This window comes from Lithobates pipiens, unplaced genomic scaffold, assembly GCF_037356315.1.
Source record: "Lithobates pipiens isolate NorthernLeopardFrog02 unplaced genomic scaffold, aLitPip1_a1.2 Scaffold_8, whole genome shotgun sequence".
Classification (NCBI taxonomy): domain Eukaryota; kingdom Metazoa; phylum Chordata; class Amphibia; order Anura; family Ranidae; genus Lithobates; species Lithobates pipiens.
In genome coordinates this window covers 279,118,375-279,141,886 of record NW_027507903.1, presented here as the reverse complement: position 1 = coordinate 279,141,886, position 23,512 = coordinate 279,118,375, and the positions used below count along the sequence as shown (strand labels likewise).

Sequence of the window (23,512 nt, the reverse complement as noted above, 5' to 3'; positions counted from 1 at the left end):
GTGTTATAGTACTGTGAGGTTATATGAGGTGCTGGCGCCAGACCGTCGGGATGCATCTCTGACCCCCATGGCATGGTTAGCATTCGACTGTCCGAACGCCACCTCCCCCTTTCACAGCGGGGGCCGTCTGGTGAGGAGTCCTGGTGCCCTTGCCCTATTTGGGGTGATGGGCATGGGGTGACGCGCCGGGCGTGCGACCTGCCTCTGCACTGCAGGTTAATGTGTGCAATGAGAGCTATTGCTAAGCTACTCTTTCCTTTACTCTCACTTCTGATGTCCTGCTTTTATCTCTCTCTGCTTTCTTTCTCTCTCCCTGGCTCCTCCCCTTCCCCCACCCCACCCTCACCCATCCCTGTCCCCTTCTCCTTGGGTGGACCCGTTAGTCTCGGTATTATCACAGTGTATTTGGAAGGGGCGCGGTTCCTCTATTTGAGACCCCATGGCTACGGTGAACCTTCTTTCCTTCAATGTTAGGGGACTGCATGCCCCTGGGAAGAGACACAACCTATACAGGGAACTGGACTGTCTTCAGGGGGATGTGGTCTTTCTTCAAGAGACCCATCTCACCCACACAACCTCGGTCAAGCTATAATCCCCCAAGTACCCCACGTGGTATTATAGCCTCTCAGATATTTCTAAAGCTAAGGGGGTGGCCATTGGGTTTTGTAGGGGAACCGCGTTCACATTGGAATCTATGTCTAGCCATCCAGCTGGCCGCTTTTTGTTTCTGAGAGGCACTATGGGCAGCATGCCATGTACCCTGGCTACTCTTTACTCCCCTAACAGGGACCAGGTGGGTTTTATTGCATCAACACTTACTTCACTGCGGGATTTCACTGGTGGGTGCGTGCTCCTGGCAGGTGATTTTAATGTTGCTCTAGAACCCACCCTGGACACTTCCAGAGGTGGATCGACCTTGTCTTATAAAAAGCTGAGGTTCATTCGCACACCGCTTCATGAGTCACAGCTGATGGACACCTGGAGGACCATGCACCCACGCGAGCGGGATTTCACCCACTATTCAACGGTACACCAGACATACTCTAGAATCTATTTAATGTCTCACTGACCACCAGCACCTGCCACTACTAGTAAGATCGTGCATAGAAACATCTCCCCTATCAGACCATGCTCCGATCTTACTCACTCTTAAAGTAGATTCACTGCCCCTTAAATCTGCAAATTGGAAACTGAATGAAAACCTCATCTCAGAGGAACTAGATAAAAAAAATGGTAGGAGAGGAAATAGACTTTTATTTAAAAAATAATGTGAGCGCCAAAGTCTCCCCAGGCACATTGTGGGAAGCCCACAAAGTATTTGTTAGAGGTAGACTTATTGAACTAGGCGCTAGGAAAAGGAGGGAATGGGTGGCGCAACAGGCCACTCTACTGCAGGATATTAGGAGATTAGAGCGGCCCTTTTTCATACCCTCACTGAAAAGAGTGAGTCCTTAAAGACCCTCCTACATCTGGATCAGAAATGACAATCTCGGTTGGTATCCCAGCGTTTTTATGAGTGGGGGGACAGACCCAGTAGACTGCTGGCTAACTCCGTGAGACAACGGAAGGCTGCTGCATTTATCCCTAAAATTAAGACTCTTTCAGGGTCCGTGGCATTTGCTACCCCACACATTGCCAAAGAATTCAGGGAGTTCTATCAGCATCTATCACGTTCGTCAAGGGGATGATGATGGCATCGCCAATTGGACTGGTCATAATGAACCTGCTGCCCAGGGTGCTCTTTATGCTTCAAATGATCCCGTTTGGGATACCGGTTGGATTCTTTACAATATTGAACTCTATAGTGTATAGGTATGTCTGGAACAGGAAGAAACCTAGACTCCCTAGGTCTTTACTCATACGGTTAAAGAGTGAGAGGGGCCTGGCAATGCCGGATTTCCGGCTACATTTCCGCTCCATTATATTGGCCAGACTGTCAGATTGGAAATATAGTATGCATACTAAACTGTGGGTCGCTCTAGAAATGGAACTCAGTGGTACCGACCTTTCTACACAAATATGGATACCGAGGAAGTACAGAACCTTGTCTGCCAACTCGTCACCATTGACAAGCTCCTCTCTCACAATATGAGATTCTCTGTGCAAAGCCCAGGGCTGGCCCTACAACTTGCCATTGCTGCCCTTGTCAGGACATAACTATTTCCCTCCTGGTAACATGGGCTCGCATCAACATTCCTCTTGGCATTTGGGAACTAAAACTCTCCTGCATCAGGTTACTGGCCCTTCCGGCGTTCTCCCACTCTCTACCATCATGAGTGAATTGCACATCTCTTACATGGACCGCTGGAAGCATCACCAATTGGCGGCATTTGTACACTCACTGCCCAAGCCTTTACGCTCCATTACCAAGCTCACACCTTTGGAGTCTGCTTTCTCAGATACCCAGCCCATTGAGAAACCCATTTCTTATTTTTACCACATTTTGTTGTCTCTGGTGTCTACCAAAACCCCCTACCTTTTATACGCAATTGGGAACTGGACCTTCATAAGGAACTTACCCCAACCCAAAAATCCACTATCCTCACCATGGCGCATACCGCTTCTGGATCATCGAAAATGTCGGAGGTGGCCTACAAATTGTTAACCAGGTGGCATTACACACCTGTGACGCTGCATAAGGTCTCCCCTCAGATCTCTCCACTTTGCTGGAGAGAATGTAGCGAAAAGGCCACTCATGCCCTTATCTGGTGGTATTGTCCCAGGATTCGCCTATTCTGGCTCGCTGTCTTGTATTTGATTAATCAAATCCAGGGATGGGAGGTACCTAATGACCCATGGTATGTCTTGCTCCATTGTACAGGGGAACCAGCAGGCTCATATAAAAATTCTATTACGCCTCATCTCCTCAATGCCGCAAAAACCCTTATCCCACAGTTTTGGAAGCAGAGGACGATTCCAACACTTTCGGCGTTGGTTACTTAAGGTTGATAATATTTATCACATGGATTTGACTCTCTCCCTATGAGGCAAGTCTGACCTAGTTAAAAATATATGGGCCTGCTGGGTCGCCTTTATATACAATACTACTTATGCAGATATTATGTCTCACCCTGTGTAATCTCAATGCCTATGGCTATACATATGCTGAGGATGGACTCTGCTGAGGTGGACACACATACCACCCCCCTCTCCCATCCCTCCCTCTCCCTCCCTCCTCCCCTCCCTATCCCCGCCCTTCCCCTCCCCCCCGACCCCCCTCTCTGCATCTTTCTGCGCTCTAGACTCTTGCTCTTTTTCTGGCTTTTCTCTTTTTCAATCTCTAGTAGACTCTCTCTCATACCGGAAGGAAGGATATGCTTTATTTTGATACGTCAACTTTGGAGTCTCAGTCAGGACACCTGAGGGGACGGTTACTAACAATGGGTCCTCAGGGTTTTACTTGTGGTATGTTACCTTTGACTTACCCCCGGAGTGGGGTCCTCTGTGTTTTATATGTTACCTCAAGAGATTGTTTATATCACGGTTGACTGTATTGTCCCAATGACTGATCATCCTGATATGCTGTATATGCTTCTTTTCATCAATAAAAGTTTATTAAATAAAAGAAAAAAAAAAAAAAAAAGGGGGAAGAGGTGGTATCGAAAACTTATCTCTACACAGCATACTGCATTAAAGGGCCCCCCCCCCCCTCCCCAATAGGTAGATATTTTTGGTCCCATTACTAAACTTGTATTGTTAAACTTGTTAAAGGTGGCACTTCTAAGTTAAGGATCAATAATCCTTTTTTGTTAGTTTTCTTGTCCTGCTGAAGTACACAATAAAATTGTAACTTTAAAAAACAAAAACGGAGTAATATCGTACTGAAAAAGCAATTCAAAATTTTTGATTGATTTGTTTTGCATTTTCTTTTCTCAGAAAAGATAGTCAAAAATAATTATGAATTGCATTTACAACAAAACAGAGGATGAAATGCGCCCATACTCTTTGAGGATGGTAAATAAAATAATTACCTTTTTTTCTAGTAGATGAGACCAGGGCAAAATGTTTTACACTGACAATATGACAACAGATAATTTTGTAACTAACAATTTTCAGGGTTGTGACCATTCCATTTTGTAGAACATTATATGCTCAAAGTAAGTGGTAACTGATCATTATACTTAAACACATTTAAAAAGTTAATTCCACACCCTTCAAATCACATCCAGTCGCCAGATGGGCACTGTGTTACTAATCAGTAAATATTACCAAAGCTTACAGCTTTCCACAACATAAAAAAAAATATACTATCAATTTGCTTTCCAGTCCTGGTGGTTTTTATAATCACACACAGTAATCAACCAAAGGTGCTTGAGGCATATTTTTTCTCATTAGTAATAATCCCAGCAGCTGATTTAACCAAATATTAGTTACTAGATTTTCATATTATACTTCGTACTGATCCCATTTAGCCATGGTAAATCCATGCTATGACCCCTGTTCTGCAAAGTTATACCAAAGTCTCTTAATTTTCATGCTAATCGGAATTTCAGAAAACAAGGTCTAAATAAATTTTGCTAGATGTGGGAAAGCGAAAATAACAAGAACAGTATCCATTGCCAGAAGCATTATTTTCTATGAAAGGCGCAATTTTTACAGCGAAGCGCAGGTCTCCTCAATTGTTGTATTGCTTACCTTTTCATTTTCTCTCTTTTTTGGCAGTCTGCTGTACTTTGCCATTGATAAATCATGTTCTAAAAAGAGACACAAAAAATGCTTTTAAATAATGTATGGCTATAAAACGTCTCAAACTGATGTCAGGGCATATCTAGAGAACAGTTTAACCGTGAGAGGTATTTAGTACAAGGGCAAACATACCATTGCTAGCAAGTAGAAAAAGATCTTTTAACGTGCTTACTTCTGCAAAACAAAAAGGTATAAAATTAAATGGGAATAAAAAAAATAAAAAAAATAATGCCAATGCATAAAAATAAAATTTTACCAAAAAGTGTCCTTAGAAAAAAATTGAAGGAGGTTCTTCTGGGACAGTAGGAAAGCAAAAAGGAGGAGAGAGAAGTGACAATCTTTTAACCATTTAAGCCCCGGACCAATTTGCAGCCAAAGGACCAGGCCCCTTTTTGCGATTCGGCACTGCGTCACTTTAACTGACAATTGCGCGGTCGTGCGACGTGGCTCCCAAACAAAATTGGCATATTTTTTTCCCCACAAACATAGCTTTCTTTTGGTGGTATTTGATCACCTCTGTGTTTGTTTTTTTTGCGCTATAAACAAAAATAGAGCGTCAATTTCCTCAGTTTAGGCCGATACGTATTCTTCTACATATTTTGGGTAAAAAAATTAATAAAAAATAATTGCAATTAGCGAATATTGATTTGTGCAAAAGTTATAGCGTTTACAAAATAGGGGATAGTTTTATAGCATTTTTATTAATATTTTTTTTTTTACTAGTAATGGCGGCGATCAGCGATTTTTATTGCGACTGCGACATTATGGTGGACACATCGGACATTTTTGACACATTTTTGGGACCACTGTCATTTATACAGCAATCAGTGCTATTTAAATGCACTGATTCCTGTGAAAATTACACTGGCAGTGAAAGATTTAACCACTAGGGGGCGAAGAGGGGTTATGTGTGACGTTGTGTGTGTTTTATTTATTTTTTTATTGTAGGGGGGCATGGCTTGGCATTTGACGTCACTGATCGTCTTTCCCTATAACGGAACAGACGATCGGTGACAGCCACAGTAGGAAGCACGGGGAGAGATTTGTTTACACAGACCTTTCCTCGTTCTTCAGCTCTGTGACCCGATCGCAGGACACCAGCGGCGATCAGGTCCGCGGGTCCCGCGGTCACAGAGCTCAGGACCGGGTCATGAGCGCGCCGCAACGTACCTGTACGTGCTTGTGCCCAGCCGTGCCATTCTGCCGACGTAAATGTGCAGGAGGCGGTCCTTAAGCGGTTAAACAGCTTAGGAATTTATTCAGTATATAAGTATAAAACAACACTAAAAACTTGCGTGAAAATTGTTGGAGCACTTGCAGAGCGCTAGAGCAGGTGGGAGCTTCCATGTGCAGTGTCACAGTAGCACAGGAGGACCGATGGGAAGTCTCTATTAAGGGATCCACGAGCACCGCGTGTTAGCCGCAGCCGGAGCCTGGATAAGCCTCATGGAGACGTCGGCTGTGTGTCTCTGGGAGGGAGTGGTCCAGGGCTGCCAAACTGGGGAGCCACCCACATGCTGTCTGGCCAACTGATTGGCCGGACAGCATGTGGGCGGCTCCCCAATTTGACAGCCCTGGACCACTCCCTCCCAGAGACACACAGCCAATGTCTCCATGAGGCGCCCCAACTGCGGCTAACACTCGGCGCTCCTGGATCCCCCAATAGAGACTTTGTGGCGGGCCTCCTATGCTCCTGTGACACTGCATGTGGAAGCTCACACCCGCTCTAGCACTCTGCAAATGCTCCAACATTTTTCACGCAAGTTTTTAGTGTTGTATACTTATATACTGAATAAATTCCTAAGCTGTTTAAAGGATTGGCTTGGCACTGCTCTCTGCTCCTTTTGCTTTCCCTTTGTTCACAGTGATCGGGTTCCCCAGCCCACACCTGAAGCAGCCTCGCTCGCTTAGCAGCCTCACTCTCCTTACAGCTTCAATTTAGAGACTAATTTTTAGGGGTTCAACCCCCAGAACTTTCAATACACTCACCATTCACGATTGCACCTTCATGTATCAGCATGCAGATGTATGCCTTTTCATTTACATTTTAAACTTGAACATTTTTCATCATATGGTTTAGCCATGCTCCACAGCTGCCCTGTATTTTATTGTATTAAAATTATGGTAATAAATGTCAGTTTTAAAAAAAAAAAAAAAAAAAAAAAAAAAGGGAAGAAGGACATTGGCAACATAAAAGTTAAACATGTACCTGGTTAGGGTGTTCTGGCTTTAGATCTAAGGATATCTCTTTAGCCACTTTACCCTTTAGAAAGCTCAGCCACAGAGATGCTGCACACATTCAGTCAAGATCTCCAGAAACAAATGAGTATTAAACTATACCGGTTAAACAAGAGCCCTCATACATTTTTTCAACAAACTTTGACATCTGTGTTTTTATATAAAATAAAGAAAAAATTGAGATCTTTAGTAAGATGGGGGCTGTCTGGCTACATTATGCCTCAGGGTCACTGACATAGCCAAACTGCTGACTCACTCTCGCCCCCTAGGGATGGACCTGCTATCTAAATTAAGGGTTTTGGAGAAGTATGGAAGCCTGTTCGTTCTTGTGTGGAGACTGGAGTGACTATTTGCATCTCTCTCATTATTCGCTTTCTTATTCTTTCATTTTATCTTTTTGATATACTCAGCAATGGATCAATGACTTTACTGTACGGATTGTTAAACTACCTTACTTGCTCACTTCTCAGGTTTACGTTTGCTATACTGAATGGTGATGCAAGGTATGGACACTGGAGAAGTTCTCGCAATTAGATCACCCTTGATGTTTACATAATAACAACAGTTTTCAATCTGGAAGTTTGCAAGGCCTATTTGGTCCTTTCTCGACTAATATATCCTTAAGCCTGCTACACAGCACAATGTTTTTTTCATTCAACCTACTGGGCAAAAGTGGGAGTGGGTCCCTTTCAGAACCAGGTACTCGTCCCCTCAAAAACTGTCCGAACATTATAGAAGGAAGGAGTGGAACTTCCCCTTTTGGGTGAAATCCTGCTTTGAGGTCATAAACCTTTGTAAACAATTACCTTACCTGTAAGGTCCTTTTCACGGAACTGAATTAAGGGGAGCACCATTGTATCTGCTAGCCGCTTTGCCAGTTCTGTATGAAGTACATTAAGCTGCAAAAAGAATGAAAGAATATTTCAGGTGATTATAAATGTACAAATTACTGTGTGATTTGTACTATTTTTCAAAACTCTGCCATTTTGAGATTTCATTAGTATTTAATTTCTTTAAAAAACACACAATAATCCTTGTGGGTCAATTTAATTTAACACGTTGCTTATAAGTTTTTAGTAAATGTTAGTTATGCTTTGGTATACAATCATTGTTTTACGAATATATACATTTAATATATGACAAACGATTCACAGAGCAATATCTAAAAGCAGGTAATGGCAACCCTCAGCATGTAATGGCATGTGGTGCCACCTGCTGCCATTGGCTGTATCAGTTCACTAGGCTGTTAATTACAAAGCTTGGACCACCCACCTCCTTGACCTCACTGAAAGCCAGCCACTGGCATTTGGTACTGTGCAGAAAAAGCTTGCATGCACGTTTACAGCAATACCCTGCATTTCTAAAAGGTACAAGGTTTAGAACTGATCAGAGGACTGAAGTTTATGCATTAGAGCTGATCTGAGGTCTAAAGTGCACACATTGAAGCGTTTCCAGTGGTCGAAAGTGCATGCATTGGGATGGATTCAATGGTCTGAAGTACATGCATTGGGGCTGAACCAATGCTCTGAAGTGCATGCATTGAGACTAAACGTGTTTTATGTGTGTAACAGTTAATTTTTACACTTCTAGTTGTGCTGCTAAGGGCAAGGTAAACTATTATATAGTTCATGTGTTTGCCATTAGCGGTACATCCAGGAGTGTAAAAAATGTATAACAAACTAAGATTACTGGCACGCCAATTGTCTGGATAGGGGTGCAACGGATCGTCGCCGATCCGTGATCCGAACGGGTCACCCCGCTCGGATCGGCACACGCCGCGCTCCGCAGAGTGCTCCGCAGAGCACTCCGCAGTCATGGCCTTAGGAAAGGCAGCGGGTTTGGCCTGCTCCGAAGCGGCGGCCATCTTTCTACACCCAGGCCATTTACAATGTGATCGCTCTGTCAAATGACGGAGCGATCACTTGTAAACAAGCCGACGTCATATCATGACGCCGGTTCCGCTCTCCCCTCTCTGTACTGATCTGTACAGTGGAGGGGGAGAGATCGGATGGATGCAGCGCTGTGGGTTGCATTTGTAGTGCCCACAGCCCTGCTCTTTGACAGCCTACTCTGCAATACCCTGCCAATACTCTACCATACCTTGCCAATAATCTGCCAATACTCTGTAATACTCAACCATACCCAGCCATGCTCTGCCATACCCAGCCATGCTCTGCCATACCCAGCCAATATTACAGTGGGGGAGATTGTGGATATTACAGTGGGGACTATATGGCGGTGGAATTTTCCCAGGTTTTTGTAAATTCAATTATTATTTGCGGATCCGAAAAATGATCTGATCTGTGACTCTGATCCGAGGAACGATCTGACCCATGAGTTTTTTGATCTGTTGCACCCCTACTTGTGGAACATGATTGGTCAAACAAAGATAGACCTATGTCTTATTTCAACCTGACTAACTGACTGTACCTAAAGCCCCATACACACTATCAGATTTTCTGCTGAGTTTTTCCTTCAGATTTACCAAAACCATATAATATGAGGACAAACCTTAGGAGTTTCAATGTGTATGCAATCAGGCAGGCCCTTCTACTACATGGTTTTGGTAAATCTGAAGGAAAAACTCAGCAGATAATCTGATAGTGTGTATGGGGCTTTAGACGCTCAAGGGTCTATCTAGAAATGTTTTCACACAAGATTAAACACAACTTCCATGCAGGATTGAAAAATCCTGCCCCAAGATGACGTCATGACGAAACGCGTGTCGGGAGGATGTGCTGACATCATCGCGTTTATCTGTCTAAGCGGACGGGCGTTCGCACAGCAGTCCGGCTATTTGCTGTTTTTAGCATCTCATTGCTGTAAGTGTAATTTTTATTTCTATTAAATGATACATAATGTATTTATGGTGAGTTCCATCTTTCCTTCTGGGTAACAATCAGCTACTTCCCATGATTCCTGATTGATCGTGGTATCCCGGCGATCTGCTGGACATTTCTCTTCCGTCACTCCAACCATCTGGAGATATCATTTTAGAAACCCTCTGGGTATTTAGCCATAAGCTCATCTAGCTTGTCTTGCAGTAAGTGCGCATTTTGTGTGGTGTAGGAATTCATCAATACTTACCTATGCATACCTGTGTTTATGGACTTGATTAAAAACACAATTATCATTGTTGGACATTGTTTTTTTTTTTTCCATATTCACATATGAGACTTACTTTGGGACTTTTCTAGTATCAAATACTGCTATACTCCAGGGTATAACCATACACCACACTCACATATTGTTTGTGTTTGTTTTTAATATTTTTTTAATTTAAGTTTGTGTTTATTCTTATGGTTTAGAGCTGCTACATTGCTTTTTCTAACTTATCCAGTGTGTATCTCACTTTTAGCAGCTGCTTATTTTATTAAATTTTTCTTTTCCCTATTAAGGGTCCGTTCACACAGGGGCAACACGACTTTCAACACGACTTTTGGAGGCAACTTGGACGCAACTTGGACACGACCTGAACACGACTTGGGGTGACTTACAACATGACTTTAAGTCGCCCCAGGCCAGGCGACTTTTGCCGCGGCCAATCAGAGAATGAGCTCTCAAGAGGGAACTCCACGCCAAATTATGAAAAAAATTTGGCATGGGTTCCCCCTCCGAGAGCATACCAGGCCCTTAGGTCGGGTATGAATATTAAGGGGAACCCCCTACGCCGAAAAAACAGCGTGGGGGTCCCCCCCAGATTCATACCAGACCCTTATCCGAGCACGCTACCCGGCCGGCCAGGAAAGGGGGTGGGGACGAGCGTGCGGCCCCCCCCCTCCTGAGCCGTACCAGGCCGCCTGCCCTCAACATGGGGGGTGCCTTGGGGAAGGGGGGGCCGCTCCCCAAAGCACCTTGTCCCCATGTTGATGAGGACAAGGGCCTCTTCCCCGACAACCAACGGCCAGGGGTCTGCGGGCAAGGGGCTTATCGGAATCCGGTAGCCCCCTTTAATAAGGGGGCCCCCCCGGATACCAGCCCGCCACCCTATGTGAATGAGTATGGGGTACAATGTACCCCTACCCATTCACCTGTGAAAAAAAGTAAAAAAAAAAAAAAAAACACAACACACAAGATAAAATAGTTTATTGCACAGCTCCGGGGGTCTTCTCGCCGGACTCCTCCGCTATCTTCTCGTAGCTCTTTTACTAGCGGAGGAGCCCGGCTTTCTTCCTCGCCACCGCCCTCTTATTCCGACTTCGGGGGTCTTGTCCTCCTCTTCGGTTCTTCTGCCGGGCCACCGCGCCTTCTTATAGCTCTTTTACAGGCGGTGGCCCGATCTTCTGTCGCCGCCGCCGCCTTCCGTTCTACTTCTTCTTCTCCTTGAGATGTTGACTCGACGTTCTCTCCGGCCGCAATGCCAGGGACGCGCTGTGCGGCGACTTACATAGGGACAAGGGGCGGGGTCATCGGTTGATGTCACATGGGTTGGTGTCACATGGTGACCCTGCCCCCTTACGATGTCACAGTCCCGGAGGATCCTGGGACTGTCGCCATGTGACATCAACCCATGTGACATCAACCCATGTGACATCAACCGATGACCCCGCCCCTTGTCCCTATATAAGTCGCCGCGCAGCGCGTCCCTGGCATTGCGGCCGGAGAGAGCGTCGAGTCAACATCTCCAGGAGAAGGAGAAGAAGAAGAAGAACAGAAGGCGGCGGCGGCGGCGACAGAAGACCGGGCCACCTCCTGTAAAAGAGCTATAAGAAGGCGCAGTGGCCCGGCAGAAGAACCAAAGAGGGGGACAAGACCCCCGAAGTCGGAAGAAGAGGGCGGCGGTGAGGAAGAAAGCCGGGCTCCTCCGCTAGTAAAAGAGCTACAAGAAGATAGCGGAGGAGTCCGGCGAGAAGACCTCCGAAGACGGAAGACCCCCGGAGCTGTGCAATAAACTATTTTATCTTGTGTGGTTTTTTTTGTACTTTTTTTCACAGGTGAATGGGTAGGGGTACATTGTACCCCATACTCATTCACATAGGGTGGGGGGCCGGTATCCGGGGGGGCCCCCTTATTAAAGGGGGCTCCCGGATTCCGATAAGCCCCTCGCCCGCAGACCCCGACAACCAACGGCCAGGGTTGTCGGGAAGAGGCCCTTGTCCTCATCAACATGGGGACAAGGTGCTTTGGGGTGGGGGGGCCGTGCGGCCCCCCCTTCCCCAAGGCACCCCCCATGTTGAGGGCACGCGGCCTGGTATGGCTCAGGAGGGGGGAGCCGCACGCTCGTCCCCACCCCCTTTCCTGGCCGGCCGGGTAGCGTGCTCGGATAAGGGTCTGGTATGAATCTGGGGGGGACCCCCACGCCGTTTTTTCGGCGTAGGGGTTCCCCTTAATATTCATACCAGACCTAAGGGGCTGGTATGCTCTCGGAGGGGGAACCCACGCCAAATTTTTTTCATAAATTTGGCGTGGAGTGCCCTCTTGAGAGCTGATAATTCTGTCAGAGTCGCCTCCGTATAAACGGAGATCCGACTTGGAGGCGACCTCCATTGAAATCAATGGGTACCGGTCGCCTACAAGTCGGATTCAAGTAGTACAGGAACCTTTTCTGAAGTCGGAGCGACTTCAGTAGTGTGCATTAAGACGGCTCTCATTCACTTACATTGCTTTTTAAATGTTGTCCGACCTGAGGCGACTAGGGGTGACCTGAAGTCGGATCGGAGTTGCCCCTCTGTGAACGGACCCTTAGGGTCTTTTTGTACTAGCGCTGTATTTTTCTCATTGTTTATTCCTTGCAGGATTAACTTTGTAAATCTTGATTGAAAATTGTGCAATTCTTGTGTGAACACATTTATAAATGGACCCTTTCATGTGGAAAAGGTTGCTGACCACCCTGATCCAACAAGCCTGCCTTAACCACTTACAGACCGGACCATTTTGCTGGTCAAAGACCAGACCACTTTTTGCGATTCGGCACTGCGTCGCTTTAACTGACAATTGCGCGGTCATGCGACGTGGCTCCCAAACAAAATTGACGTCCTTTTTTTCCCCACAAATAGAGCTTTCTTTTGGTGGTATTTGATCACCCCTGCGGTTTTTATTTTTTGCGCTATAAACAAAAATAGAGCGACAATTATGAAAAAAAAACATTATTTTTTACTTTTTGTTATAATAAATATCCCCCAAAAATATATAAAAAAACATTTTTTTTGCTCAGTTTAGGCCGATACGTATTCTTCTACATATTTTTGGTAAAAAAAAAAAAAAAAATCGCAATAAGCAATTATTGATTGGTTTGCGCAAAAGTTATAGCGTTTACAAAATAGAGATAGTTTTATAGCATTTTTATTAATTTTTTACTAGTAATGGCGGCGATCAGCGATTTTTATTGTGACTGCAACATTGTGGGGGACACATCGGACATTTTTGACACATTTTTGGGACCATTGTCATTTATACAGTAATCACTGCTATATAAATGCAGTGATTCCTGTGTAAATGACACTGGCAGTGAAGGGGTTAACCAGTGGGTGGCAGTGTAGGGGTTAAGTGTTCCTAGGGGTGTGTTACTAACTGTGGGGGGGTTGGGCTTTCATTTAGTGAACACTGATCTCTGCTCCAATCACATGGAGCAGAGATCAGCGTCACTAGTTGCTAGGCAGAATGGAGAAATGCTGTTTACACTGCATTTCCTCCATTCAGCCGTCCCGTGAGACGATCGCGGGTATGACCGCGGCGATCGAGTCCACGGGACCCACGACCGGACTCACGGCGGTCCCGACTGGCACACGAGCGCGCCGCCGTCGGCCCGCTCGCGATGGCAGGGCGGCATTGAAGATTGGACGTACCTGTATGCCAATATGCCTGCCCGTGCCATTCTGCCGACGTACATCAGCGTGCGCTGGTCGGGAAGTGGTTAAAGCAGCAGCTACAGTGCCTTGAAAAAATATTCCTACCCCTTGAAATTTTCCTTATTTTGTCATGTTACAACCAAAAACATAAAAAATTTTTTTAGGGATTTTATGTGATAGACCAACACAAAATGGCACAAAGTAGAACAAAAATATTTATTTGTAAAACAAATTTAAAACCATTTATCATGTGAAAAGTTTGGCGTGCATTTGTATTCAGCCCCGAGTCAATACTTTGTAGAACCACCTTTTGCTGCAATTACAACAGCAAGTCTTTTTGGGAATGTCTCTTCAAGCTTTTCACATCTAGGAGAGTGACATTTTTTCCTCATTCTGCTTTGCAAAATAGCTCAAGCTCTGTCAGATTGAATGGAGAGTGTCCGTGAACAGCAATTTTCAATTGGATTTAGGTCTGGACTTTGGGCCATTCTAACACATGAATATGCTTTGATCTAAACCATTTCATTGTAGCTCTGGCTGTATGTTTAGGGTCATTGTCCTTATGGAAGGTGAACCTCCATCCCAGTCTCAAGTCTTTTGCAGACTAACAGGTTTTCTTTTAAGATTGCCCTGTATTTGGCATCATCCATCTTCCCATCAACTCTGACCAGAGCACCTTCTTTCAGGTTTGTGGTGTCCTCCACATGGCTTCTTGCAAACAGGACTTCTTATGGCTCTTTCAACAATGACTTTCTTCTTGCCACTCTTCCATAAAGGCCAGATTTGTGGAGTGCATGACTAATAGTTGTCCTGTGGGCAGATTCTCCCACCTGAGCTGTGGATCTCTGCAGCTCTTGTGAAGTTGCCATGGGCCTCTTGGCTGCTTCTCTGATTAATGCTCTCCTTGCTGGGCCTCTCAGTTTAGGTGGATGGTCATGTCTTGGTAGGTTTGCATTTGTGCCACACTCTTTCCATTTTCAGATAATGGATTGAACAGTGCTCTGTGAGATGTTCAAAGCTTGGGATACATATATTTTTTTTTTTTTTTTTTTTATAACCAAACCCTGCTTTGAACTTCTCCACAACTTTATCCTTGACCTATCCGGTGTGTTCCTTGGTCTTCATGGTGTGGTTTGTTAGGTGACTTCTGAAGGCAATTGGTTCAACTTGATTTTAGTTAGGGTTATCAGAGTAAAGGGGGCTGAATACAAAATGCATGCCTCTCTTTTCAAAATCTTTTACAAATAAATATCTGAAAACAATTTATCATTTTCCTTCCCCTTCACAATTATGTGGCACTTTGTGTTGGTCTATCACATAAAATATTTTTACATTTTGGTTGTAACATGACAAAATGTGGATAATTTCAAGGGGTATGAATACTTTAAGGCATTGCACAAACACTGTAGCTGCTGACTTTTTCTATTAGGGAACCTACCTGTCCAGGGTTCCCGCAGTGTCCTCACCCAAGCAGATTCTTGAATCAGCTCTTGGGTGCTGGCGCTGCCATCTTGGGTAAGGGAAACCTGCCTTCCAGCTTCACAGTCGGTTTCCTACTGAGCATGAGCAAATCATGCTGCGCTTTCTCAATGGCCCAGCTGCGACAGAGGCCAAACTTCTGGCTGAGTTTGCCACAGTGAACTCAGTAGGAAGTGGGAGCGGGTACTTGTCAAAACCAGGTACACGCTCCTCACCACAAGGTGCCAAATGTGGCACTGGGGGGGGGGGGGAGAAGGCAGAAAAGCGGAGCTCCCCCTTTTGGGTGCAGCTTCGCTTTAAGGCTTGCTTTTGCTGACTGAAACCTTGGACTGATCCATGCAATAAACTTTGAGTCTGTTCTCTGGCTCATTGACTTTTCAGCTTAGATTATCGAGTTCTGTATCAAAAAGACATTCCTGGGGGATGGGTAGAAGAATACATAGTAAACATAAAATATTGCATGTGCATACTATCGGTATTTCATTAAGCAGAGGTCTCTTCATCTCCTGTCCTGGGGACTCAATAGGAATGGAGATGATAATATTTCCAGCGTTACTTAGGGAAATCCCCTCTTAAACAGCTGTCACAGAACAAAGTGTCTCCGTTGGAAGATTTTTCCTTTATTCCTGTTTCTAACCTCTCACCACTCTATCCACATCCAAAATAAAGCTTTGACTTTAGTTAAACTTTAAGGAAAACACCTAATAGCAGAGTTTGGAAGCAATTTTCACCTTAAGTATTGAGAATTGATCATATTATTGTACTCTGTGGGTGTGATTACACAGCAAGCTCCATGTTCAAAGCCTGCACTTTTCTAATCTATAATATTGATTACCTGGCCTGGATGCTCAACCTAAAAAAAAAAAATCACAGGTGCTCATTTATCTATTTCACAGTTTTCCTGAGATTTTCAGTTTATTTTCAGTATTTGCCTTTGTAGGGTGAAATTCATATAATGGAAGAGATTTCACCCTTGTCCATCCAGCCTTGAGATTAACACTTTTTTTAAATCAGACGAATTTCCATCCATGGGCAGGCTGGCTTTATCGAAGTCAATTAAGTGACTTTAGTACAACCAGCCTGTCTTTTTTTTTTTTTTGCCCAATCACTCCCGTCTGCTATAGCCGCCAGTAGTGATTATTGTATTCTACTGGTGGGGAAGTTTCCCCCCGCCAACAGTATACTATAGCGTAAAAACAGCACATACAATACACAAAAACACTGGCTAGGCACACAGTTAAGTTGTTAAGTATAACTAAAAGGCAAAACTTTTTTTTGTTAGTTTTGGATAGGGATTGAAGAGGGATTAGAATGCTTGTCAGCTTTTATTGCTGCCTGTGCTTCATCCTCTCTATTTGTCCTGTTTATCATTATCATTGAAAGTAAAAGAAAAATCACAAATTTTGGGTTGTCCCCAGAAAAGTAATAGAGGGGAAATATTCCAATGAAGACACTGGTTCCTGTGACCTAGGGGTCCCCCAAGGAATTCCCTTAACTTGCAAGGATTTTCTCCCACTTCCTGTATGCCTATGGGCAGGACGTGAAGTGAAATCTCTGCAATGGGACACAGATGGCAATAAATAAATAAATCTGACAGGTGGTTATAACCCTTCCTTACTCTATCCAAAATGAAAAAAAAAAAAAAAAAAAAGTTTTGCCGATAGTTCTACTTTAACCCTTTGATATCGCCCTAGATGTTTAATCCCTGATTGGGAGTCAGTCAGCTGCTGCAGCATGCTCCTCCAACAGAAGGCGGCCAAACGGCCAGCTTCTGTCGGACTGAGTGCCTTACACACGGGCCAAATATTGGCTGTTTTTTTATTGACCCGGCCAATGTCACCCATCATTCGGCCCATGTGTGCGGGGCTTTAGCTGGTCTTTCATTTACTTCACACCGGAGTTGAATACAGTGAAAACTATTAAAATTGCCCCAATAGAAAAGTGGTTAGCAGGTTTATTTTTAATGGTCCAGTTCATATAATAAAAGTATATGCTGCACAACCTAACACAAACAATATACAGTGCTTTGCAAAAGTATTCACCCCCTTGGTTTTTTACCTATTTTGTTACATTGCAGCCTTTAGTTCAATGTTTTCTTTTTTTAATCTTAATTATATGTGATGGATCCAAAACACAATATTCTAAGTTAGTGAAGTAAAATTAGAAAAACATATACATGAAACAATTTTTCAGAAATAAAAAACGGATAATTGACATGCGAGTATGTATTCACCGCCTTTGTTATGAAGCCCATAAAAAGCTCTGGCGCAGCCAATTACCTTCAGAAGTCGCATAATTTCTGAAATGATGTCTACTTGTGTACAATCTAAGTGTCACAAGATCTGTCATTACATATACACACACCTTTTTGAAAGGCCCCAGAGGCTTCAACACCTAAGCAAGAGGCACCACTAACCAAACACTGCCATGAAGACCAAGGAACTCTCCAAACAAGTAAGGGACAATGTTGTTGAGAAGTACAAGTCAGGGTTAGGTTCTAAAAAAAAAAAAAAATATCCAAATCTTTGGATGATCCCTAGGAGCTCCGTCAAATCCATCATAACCAAATGGAAAGAATATGGCACAACAGCGAAACGGCCGCACATCAAAACTCACGGACCGGGCAAAGAGGGCATCAATCAGAGAGGCAGCACAGAGACATAAGGTAACCCTGGAGGAGCTGCAGAGTTCCACAGCAGAGACTGGAGTATCTGTACATAGGACGACAATAAGCCGTACGCTCCATAGAGTTGGGCTTTATGGCAGAGTGGCCAGAAGAAAGCCATTACTTTCAGCAAAAAACAAAATGGCCCATTTTGAGTTTGCAAAAAGGCATGTGGGAGACTCCCAAAAGGTATGGAGGAAGGTGCTCTGGTCTGAAGAGACAAAAATTTTACTTTTTGCCCAAAGAAAACGCTATGTCTGGCGCAAACCCGACACATCACATCACCCAAAGAACACCATCTCCACAGTGAAACATGGTGGTGGCAGCATCATGCTGTGGGGAAATTTTTCAGCAGTCGGGCCTGGGAAACCGGTCAGAGTTGAGGGAAAGATGGATGGTGCTAAATACAGGGATATTCTTGGGAAAAATCTGTACCGCTCTCTGTGTGATTTGAGGCTAGGACGGAGGTTCACCCTCCAGCTGCTAAAGCAACACTTGAGTGGTTTAAGGGGAAACATGTAAACGTGTTGGAAAAATCTGTGGTCAGACATAAAGATTGCTGTTCACAAGCGCAAACCATCCAACTTGAAGGAGCTGGAGCAGTTTTGCAAGGTGGAATGGGCAAAAATCCCAGTTGTAAGATGTGGCAAGCTCATGGAGACTTATCCAAAGCGACTTGGAGCTGTGATAGCCTCAAATGGTGGCTCTTCAACATCTTCAAAGTTGTGGGCATGGTCTGTAAATTAAATGATGCAAATCCTCAAACAATCCATGTGATTTCCAGGTTGTGAGGCAACAAAAACACGAAAAATGCCAAGGGGGATGAATACTTTTGCAAGGCACTGTAATTGGCAGAATACAAACAGAAATGTGTCATTCGTTTAGTCATTGATTTCTTTTAAAGGCTGAGATATCCAACTAGTATCTGGTGGTGGAGGTGTAAACTGCAATTTTACATTTACCACCAAACATGCTGTTAAATCGTTTTTTTTTTAGTTTATACGTCGTCTTCCCTGCCTGTTAAAACCATACACAAGATAGACTCCAAGCCTATGTAAGAAGGGCAGGCATTTTAAATCATGTACACACCTATACATGTACTTCATATATAGCAGGTATTTAAATAACTGAATAACTCAATTTATGTTCTACAGATTGTACCAATTAAAAGAAAAGTTTAAAGAGAACCTGAAGAACCTAGACCATTAGTTTTGACGACAAACTTCAATATATAGGATTATGTAAATTCATCATATTATTTACATGTAAAATCCTCCCTTGTGCAGACATCCAAAAACTCTGATACTGCCACTGGATGTCATCATATAGGATGCAATGTCAGCAGACTTACAGCTGTCACTCAAGTGACACCCTATAGTCTTTCCCTTAACTCCTCCCTTAGCCGATACATAAAACCTTACGTAGGAAGGTGAAGGGAAAACGTGGGGGAGCTGGGCCAACACAGTAACTAGAAGAGCTGAAGAGTTTTAGGAAATGTACTTTTCCTAAAGTAGTCAAATTTGCTATCAAGCTACACTGCAAGTCAATACAAAACCTAGTTTATGGAAAAGTGCTGCAAGCAAGAATTTTAAATACATGATGTGCTTTAACTTGAAATTTTTAAAAAAGTAGTGAGCAGGGTACCCTTAACCCAGGAGTAAGGGGAACCGATAATAAAGCGGTCTATAGACAGGTAGACCATTGGGCTGGATGACGAAAAAAATACAAACAAAAAACCCCCAAAAAACACATTTCTCCTTTATGATCGCGTATAGATTTGGAGCACCGCTCAAAAAACGGGAGAATAGCAAGTGTACCTACCGTATTCAGAAAGTGGAAGCAGGCGTCAGGCACTAATTCAGTAGTATGGACATATCTGGGATAAGACGTGGCTCAAAACCGACCCAGTGCATCAGATGTGGATATGGCTGCGTATGGCCTCAGCCAGCGCTGCTCCAGCCACGCCCCCTTATGAGTTTCGTTCCTCTGTGAGCAAGCCCCCCGGTAGGCAGGGTGAAACATGTGACCAGAACAGTGCTGGCTGAGGCCATACACAGCTATATCAGAAGATATGTGAAGAAGAAAGAAGAAAAGAAGAAAAGAAGAAGTAGAACATAATGAAATTACACACACACACACACACACATACAACCCTCAATTTCCACTTGTCTGCTCGCATTTGGCGAGTGCAAATAAGTTTAGGGCCAGCATAGAGCAATGCTGGCAATCATTCGTTATGAACGGCTGCTGCCTATAAAAAATATGGCCGCGGACAGGCTTTGGAACTGTGCAGTTGCAGTTCCGAGGCCAGCCCGGGCTCAGACAAGGGGCTGGCAGCCAGGCGTATGGTTGGTGACGTGACTGCGGCAGCGCCTTTTACAAACGACATGCTACAGCAGTGGCAGCCGGGCCGGCCCAGGACACGGCGGTCCGAATGTGGAGGTTTCACATGAGTGCTGGCTGCCGCCTCAGAGCCCTAATCAGTGTGCCCGGAGGAGGGAGAGTACAGGGGAGGCGGGGAGTGGAGAGCAGAGAGCGGAGACCGGAAACCAGGCAGATGTGGTACAGCTGTCCTCTCCACCAGAGGGTAAGACTGGCCAGGGAGAAAGAGCACCAATAATGTCCAGAGTGTCTGCCGAAGCTGTGCTTCTACCCCCTACCTGCCTGTGGAGTGCTGGGAGTTGTAGTTCCACATCTGATTACCAGGCTGCATGCTGACAGGAGGAGAGAGAGCAGGTGGCCAATTACTGTCCAATCGGACTGCAAGTGGTCCTACGCTGTCCATCTGATTGCAAATGGTCCTACGCTGTCCAATCTGATTGAAAATGGTCCTACGCTGTCCAATCTGATTGCAGATAGCCAAACACTGTTCACCCAGATTGTACAGTCTCCTGTAAGATGGCCATACACTGTACAATCTCCTTTAAAGTGGATCTCTAGTCCTGCTCTGGACAGTCCCCTGCCCCTCCAGTGCTGGGTAGATGTGCCATGGTAGAGCCAGTTGGCACATCTACCCACACACAAGGACGGAAAATTATTCAGGCATAAGGGACTCTGCAGACCCTAACACAAACGGGAACATTGATGTAAAGGGCAATACTGCAGAGAGCAGACTCTGATGTAAAGGGGAAATCTGCAGACCATAGTGTTAGAGGAAATGCTGCAGACTCTATTGTAAGGGACAAGTTTGTGGACTGTGATGTAAAGGGGAACTTTGAAGTCTGATGCTTTATGTTAAGATTAAAAATTGTTGTTGGAAATATTTATTTTTGTAACTTAATTCTACATAAAATATTTCAACAGTGTCATTTCATGAGACAATTTACAAGGGCGAGTAACTCTTAAGCCCTGGCTAGTAGCTCAGGACTTGAAATTTTGAGAGAGATGGAGATAGATATATAATATATAGCTAGAACTTTTTTATATCTATCTCTCTATATATTATCTCTCCCTATATATATATATATCTCTATATCATCAGAAAACACATCACGAATTGTTTCTTTACTGAAGAAGTTGAAAGCTAAAATCAGCAAGCTATAGCGAACGTTTGCAGAAAATAGTAATTGTAAAGGTTAAAATGACAATGGTTATCACTTACTGAATTTAGCCCTTAGAGATTAGTTGTTTTTCAGAGTTTGGGCCCAGGATTCTATTCCCACCAATAACACCCTTTGCATGGAGTCTGTATTTTCTGCCAGTGTTTGTATGGGTTCCCTCCCAAACTGCAAACACGCCGGAAGGTTTATTGACAGACATCCATATTGGCCCTAGTAAGCGTGTATGACTGTGGTAAGAAATTAAACTAAATTGTCTCAAGGTAGGATTTATGTATTCAACAACACTGAACATGTCGGTATAAAAGAATATCATTTACTTTACAAACATGTCCCAAGTGTGCTGCTCTCACCTTTTACTTCAGTCCTTAAAGTGTATGCAAACCCGAACAATGAACTTCTATTTTTTGCTCCATTTTGGACTGTTGAATATACCATTGAATGCATTTTATTTCTGTTTTATAAGTGAAAAAAAAAATACAAAAACGAATAATCATGTCAGAAATTCAGAGCTGTCAAGTGTCTGCTGCACATTTTGTGTACGGTCTCAATGAGCCTACTAGGCCCTCCCCAGTTCTTATCTTGGGACTACAAATCAATCGGTGCCTATGCTTTGGAAATAAAAATAAAGAAAGAAAAAAAGAAAAAAAACAAAGTGTGATTGACCGAGTAGTTCAGCAAAAGAAAACTGGGCAAGACTGTTTCTACGCAGCCCATACAAATGCTCTGTGTTTTCAGCACATCAAAGGGGCTGAATGCATTTCTGGCAGTTTTTATTTACTTTGCCTTCACATATACCATATTTATCGGCGTATAACACGCACTTTTTTCCCCTTAAAAGCAGGGGAAAATCGTGGGTGCGTGTTATACGCCAATCCCCAGAAATTCTGAGCCTCTGGGCGGCTTTCAGCCGCCTTCGGCTCTTCAAGGCGACTTTCGGACGTTCTCGGAAGCTTTCGGCCGCTCTCGGAAGCTTTCGGAAGCTTTCGGCCGCCTTCGGCTCTTCTCGGCGGCCGAATGCTTCCAGCCGCCTTCGGCTCTTCTCGGCGGCCGAAAGCTGCCCGAGAAGAGCCGAAGGCGGCCGGAGGCCCGCCGAAAACTACCGCACGCCACCGAGATACACATCCAGCTCTGTATCTCGGTGGCGGCATTTTTTAAAAATAAAATAGACACGGCTGCAATGGGGGACACGGCTGCAATGGGGGACACGGCTGCAATGGGGGACACGGCTGCATAAGGCTGCAATGGTGGACAAGGCTGCAATGGTGGACAAGGCTGCAATGGTGGACAAGGCTGCAATGGTGGACAAGGCTGCAATGGTGGACAAGGCTGCAATGGTGGACAAGGCTGCAATGGTGGACAAGGCTGCAATGGTGGACAAGGCTGCAATGGTGGACAAGGCTGCAATGGTGGACAAGGCTGCATAAGGCTGCAATGGTGGACAAGGCTGTATAAGACTGCAATGGTGGACAAGGCTGTATAAGACTGCAATGGTGGACAAGGCTGCAGATGACACTGATGGGCATATAAATGTAAGGTTGTTTTTTTTTCCCTTAAACTTCCCTCCTAAAAGTTTTTTTCCTTAAAATTCCCTCCTAAACTTGGGGTGCGTGTTATACGCCGGCGCGTGTTATACGCCGATAAATACGGTACTTTAACAGCAAAGCTTGTCAGAGTTTGTTGTAGTAGTTATGCTTATATGGTTTAATATGATACCAGGAAATAATATGGCTCACAAAATAGTAAAAACATCCTCGACTTTGAGAGCTCATGCATACAGTCATAAATTAAATTGCGTTTTCATCAGTACAACTTTTTTTAAATATCTGAATGCAGTTCTACGGTTTTCTATGGGCCCGTGCAGTGGATACAAATCAGTAAAATTGCACTACGTTCAGATCTGTAAAATCCAAATAGAAAAATAAATGTACACGTATACATGCGTAAACACATGTAAATGCACATGCGCATAATTTAAATCTCAACTTAAAGAAAAAAAAAAAAAGGTTAATTTTATGTGTATAAAATGCAAATGCATACTTTCGCTCCTGTACACATTTAAATACATGCACATTATGAAGCATACTTGTGTTTTTACA

The 23,512-nt window shown here is 44.1% G+C and overlaps 1 protein-coding gene across 2 annotated transcripts in view; it reads right to left on the bottom strand.

Moving 5' to 3' along the window:
* The window catches only part of APPL2 (adaptor protein, phosphotyrosine interacting with PH domain and leucine zipper 2), a 148,422-nt gene that overhangs the window by 83,883 nt on the left and 41,027 nt on the right, over window positions 1–23,512 (bottom strand). The window contains exons 1-4 of one of the 2 annotated variants that reach the window (XM_077472097.1): window positions 21,767–21,805; window positions 7,736–7,823; window positions 4,819–4,860; window positions 4,636–4,694 (exon numbers count right to left, since the gene is read on the bottom strand). In XM_077472097.1, coding sequence (XP_077328223.1) covers window positions 4,636–4,694; window positions 4,819–4,860; window positions 7,736–7,778 — 144 coding nt within the window. In that variant the 5' untranslated portion in view covers window positions 7,779–7,823; window positions 21,767–21,805. Of the gene's footprint in view, window positions 1–4,635; window positions 4,695–4,818; window positions 4,861–7,735; window positions 7,824–21,766; window positions 21,806–23,512 lie in introns of those variants that run through there. The other variant, XM_077472096.1, reaches the window with a different exon arrangement.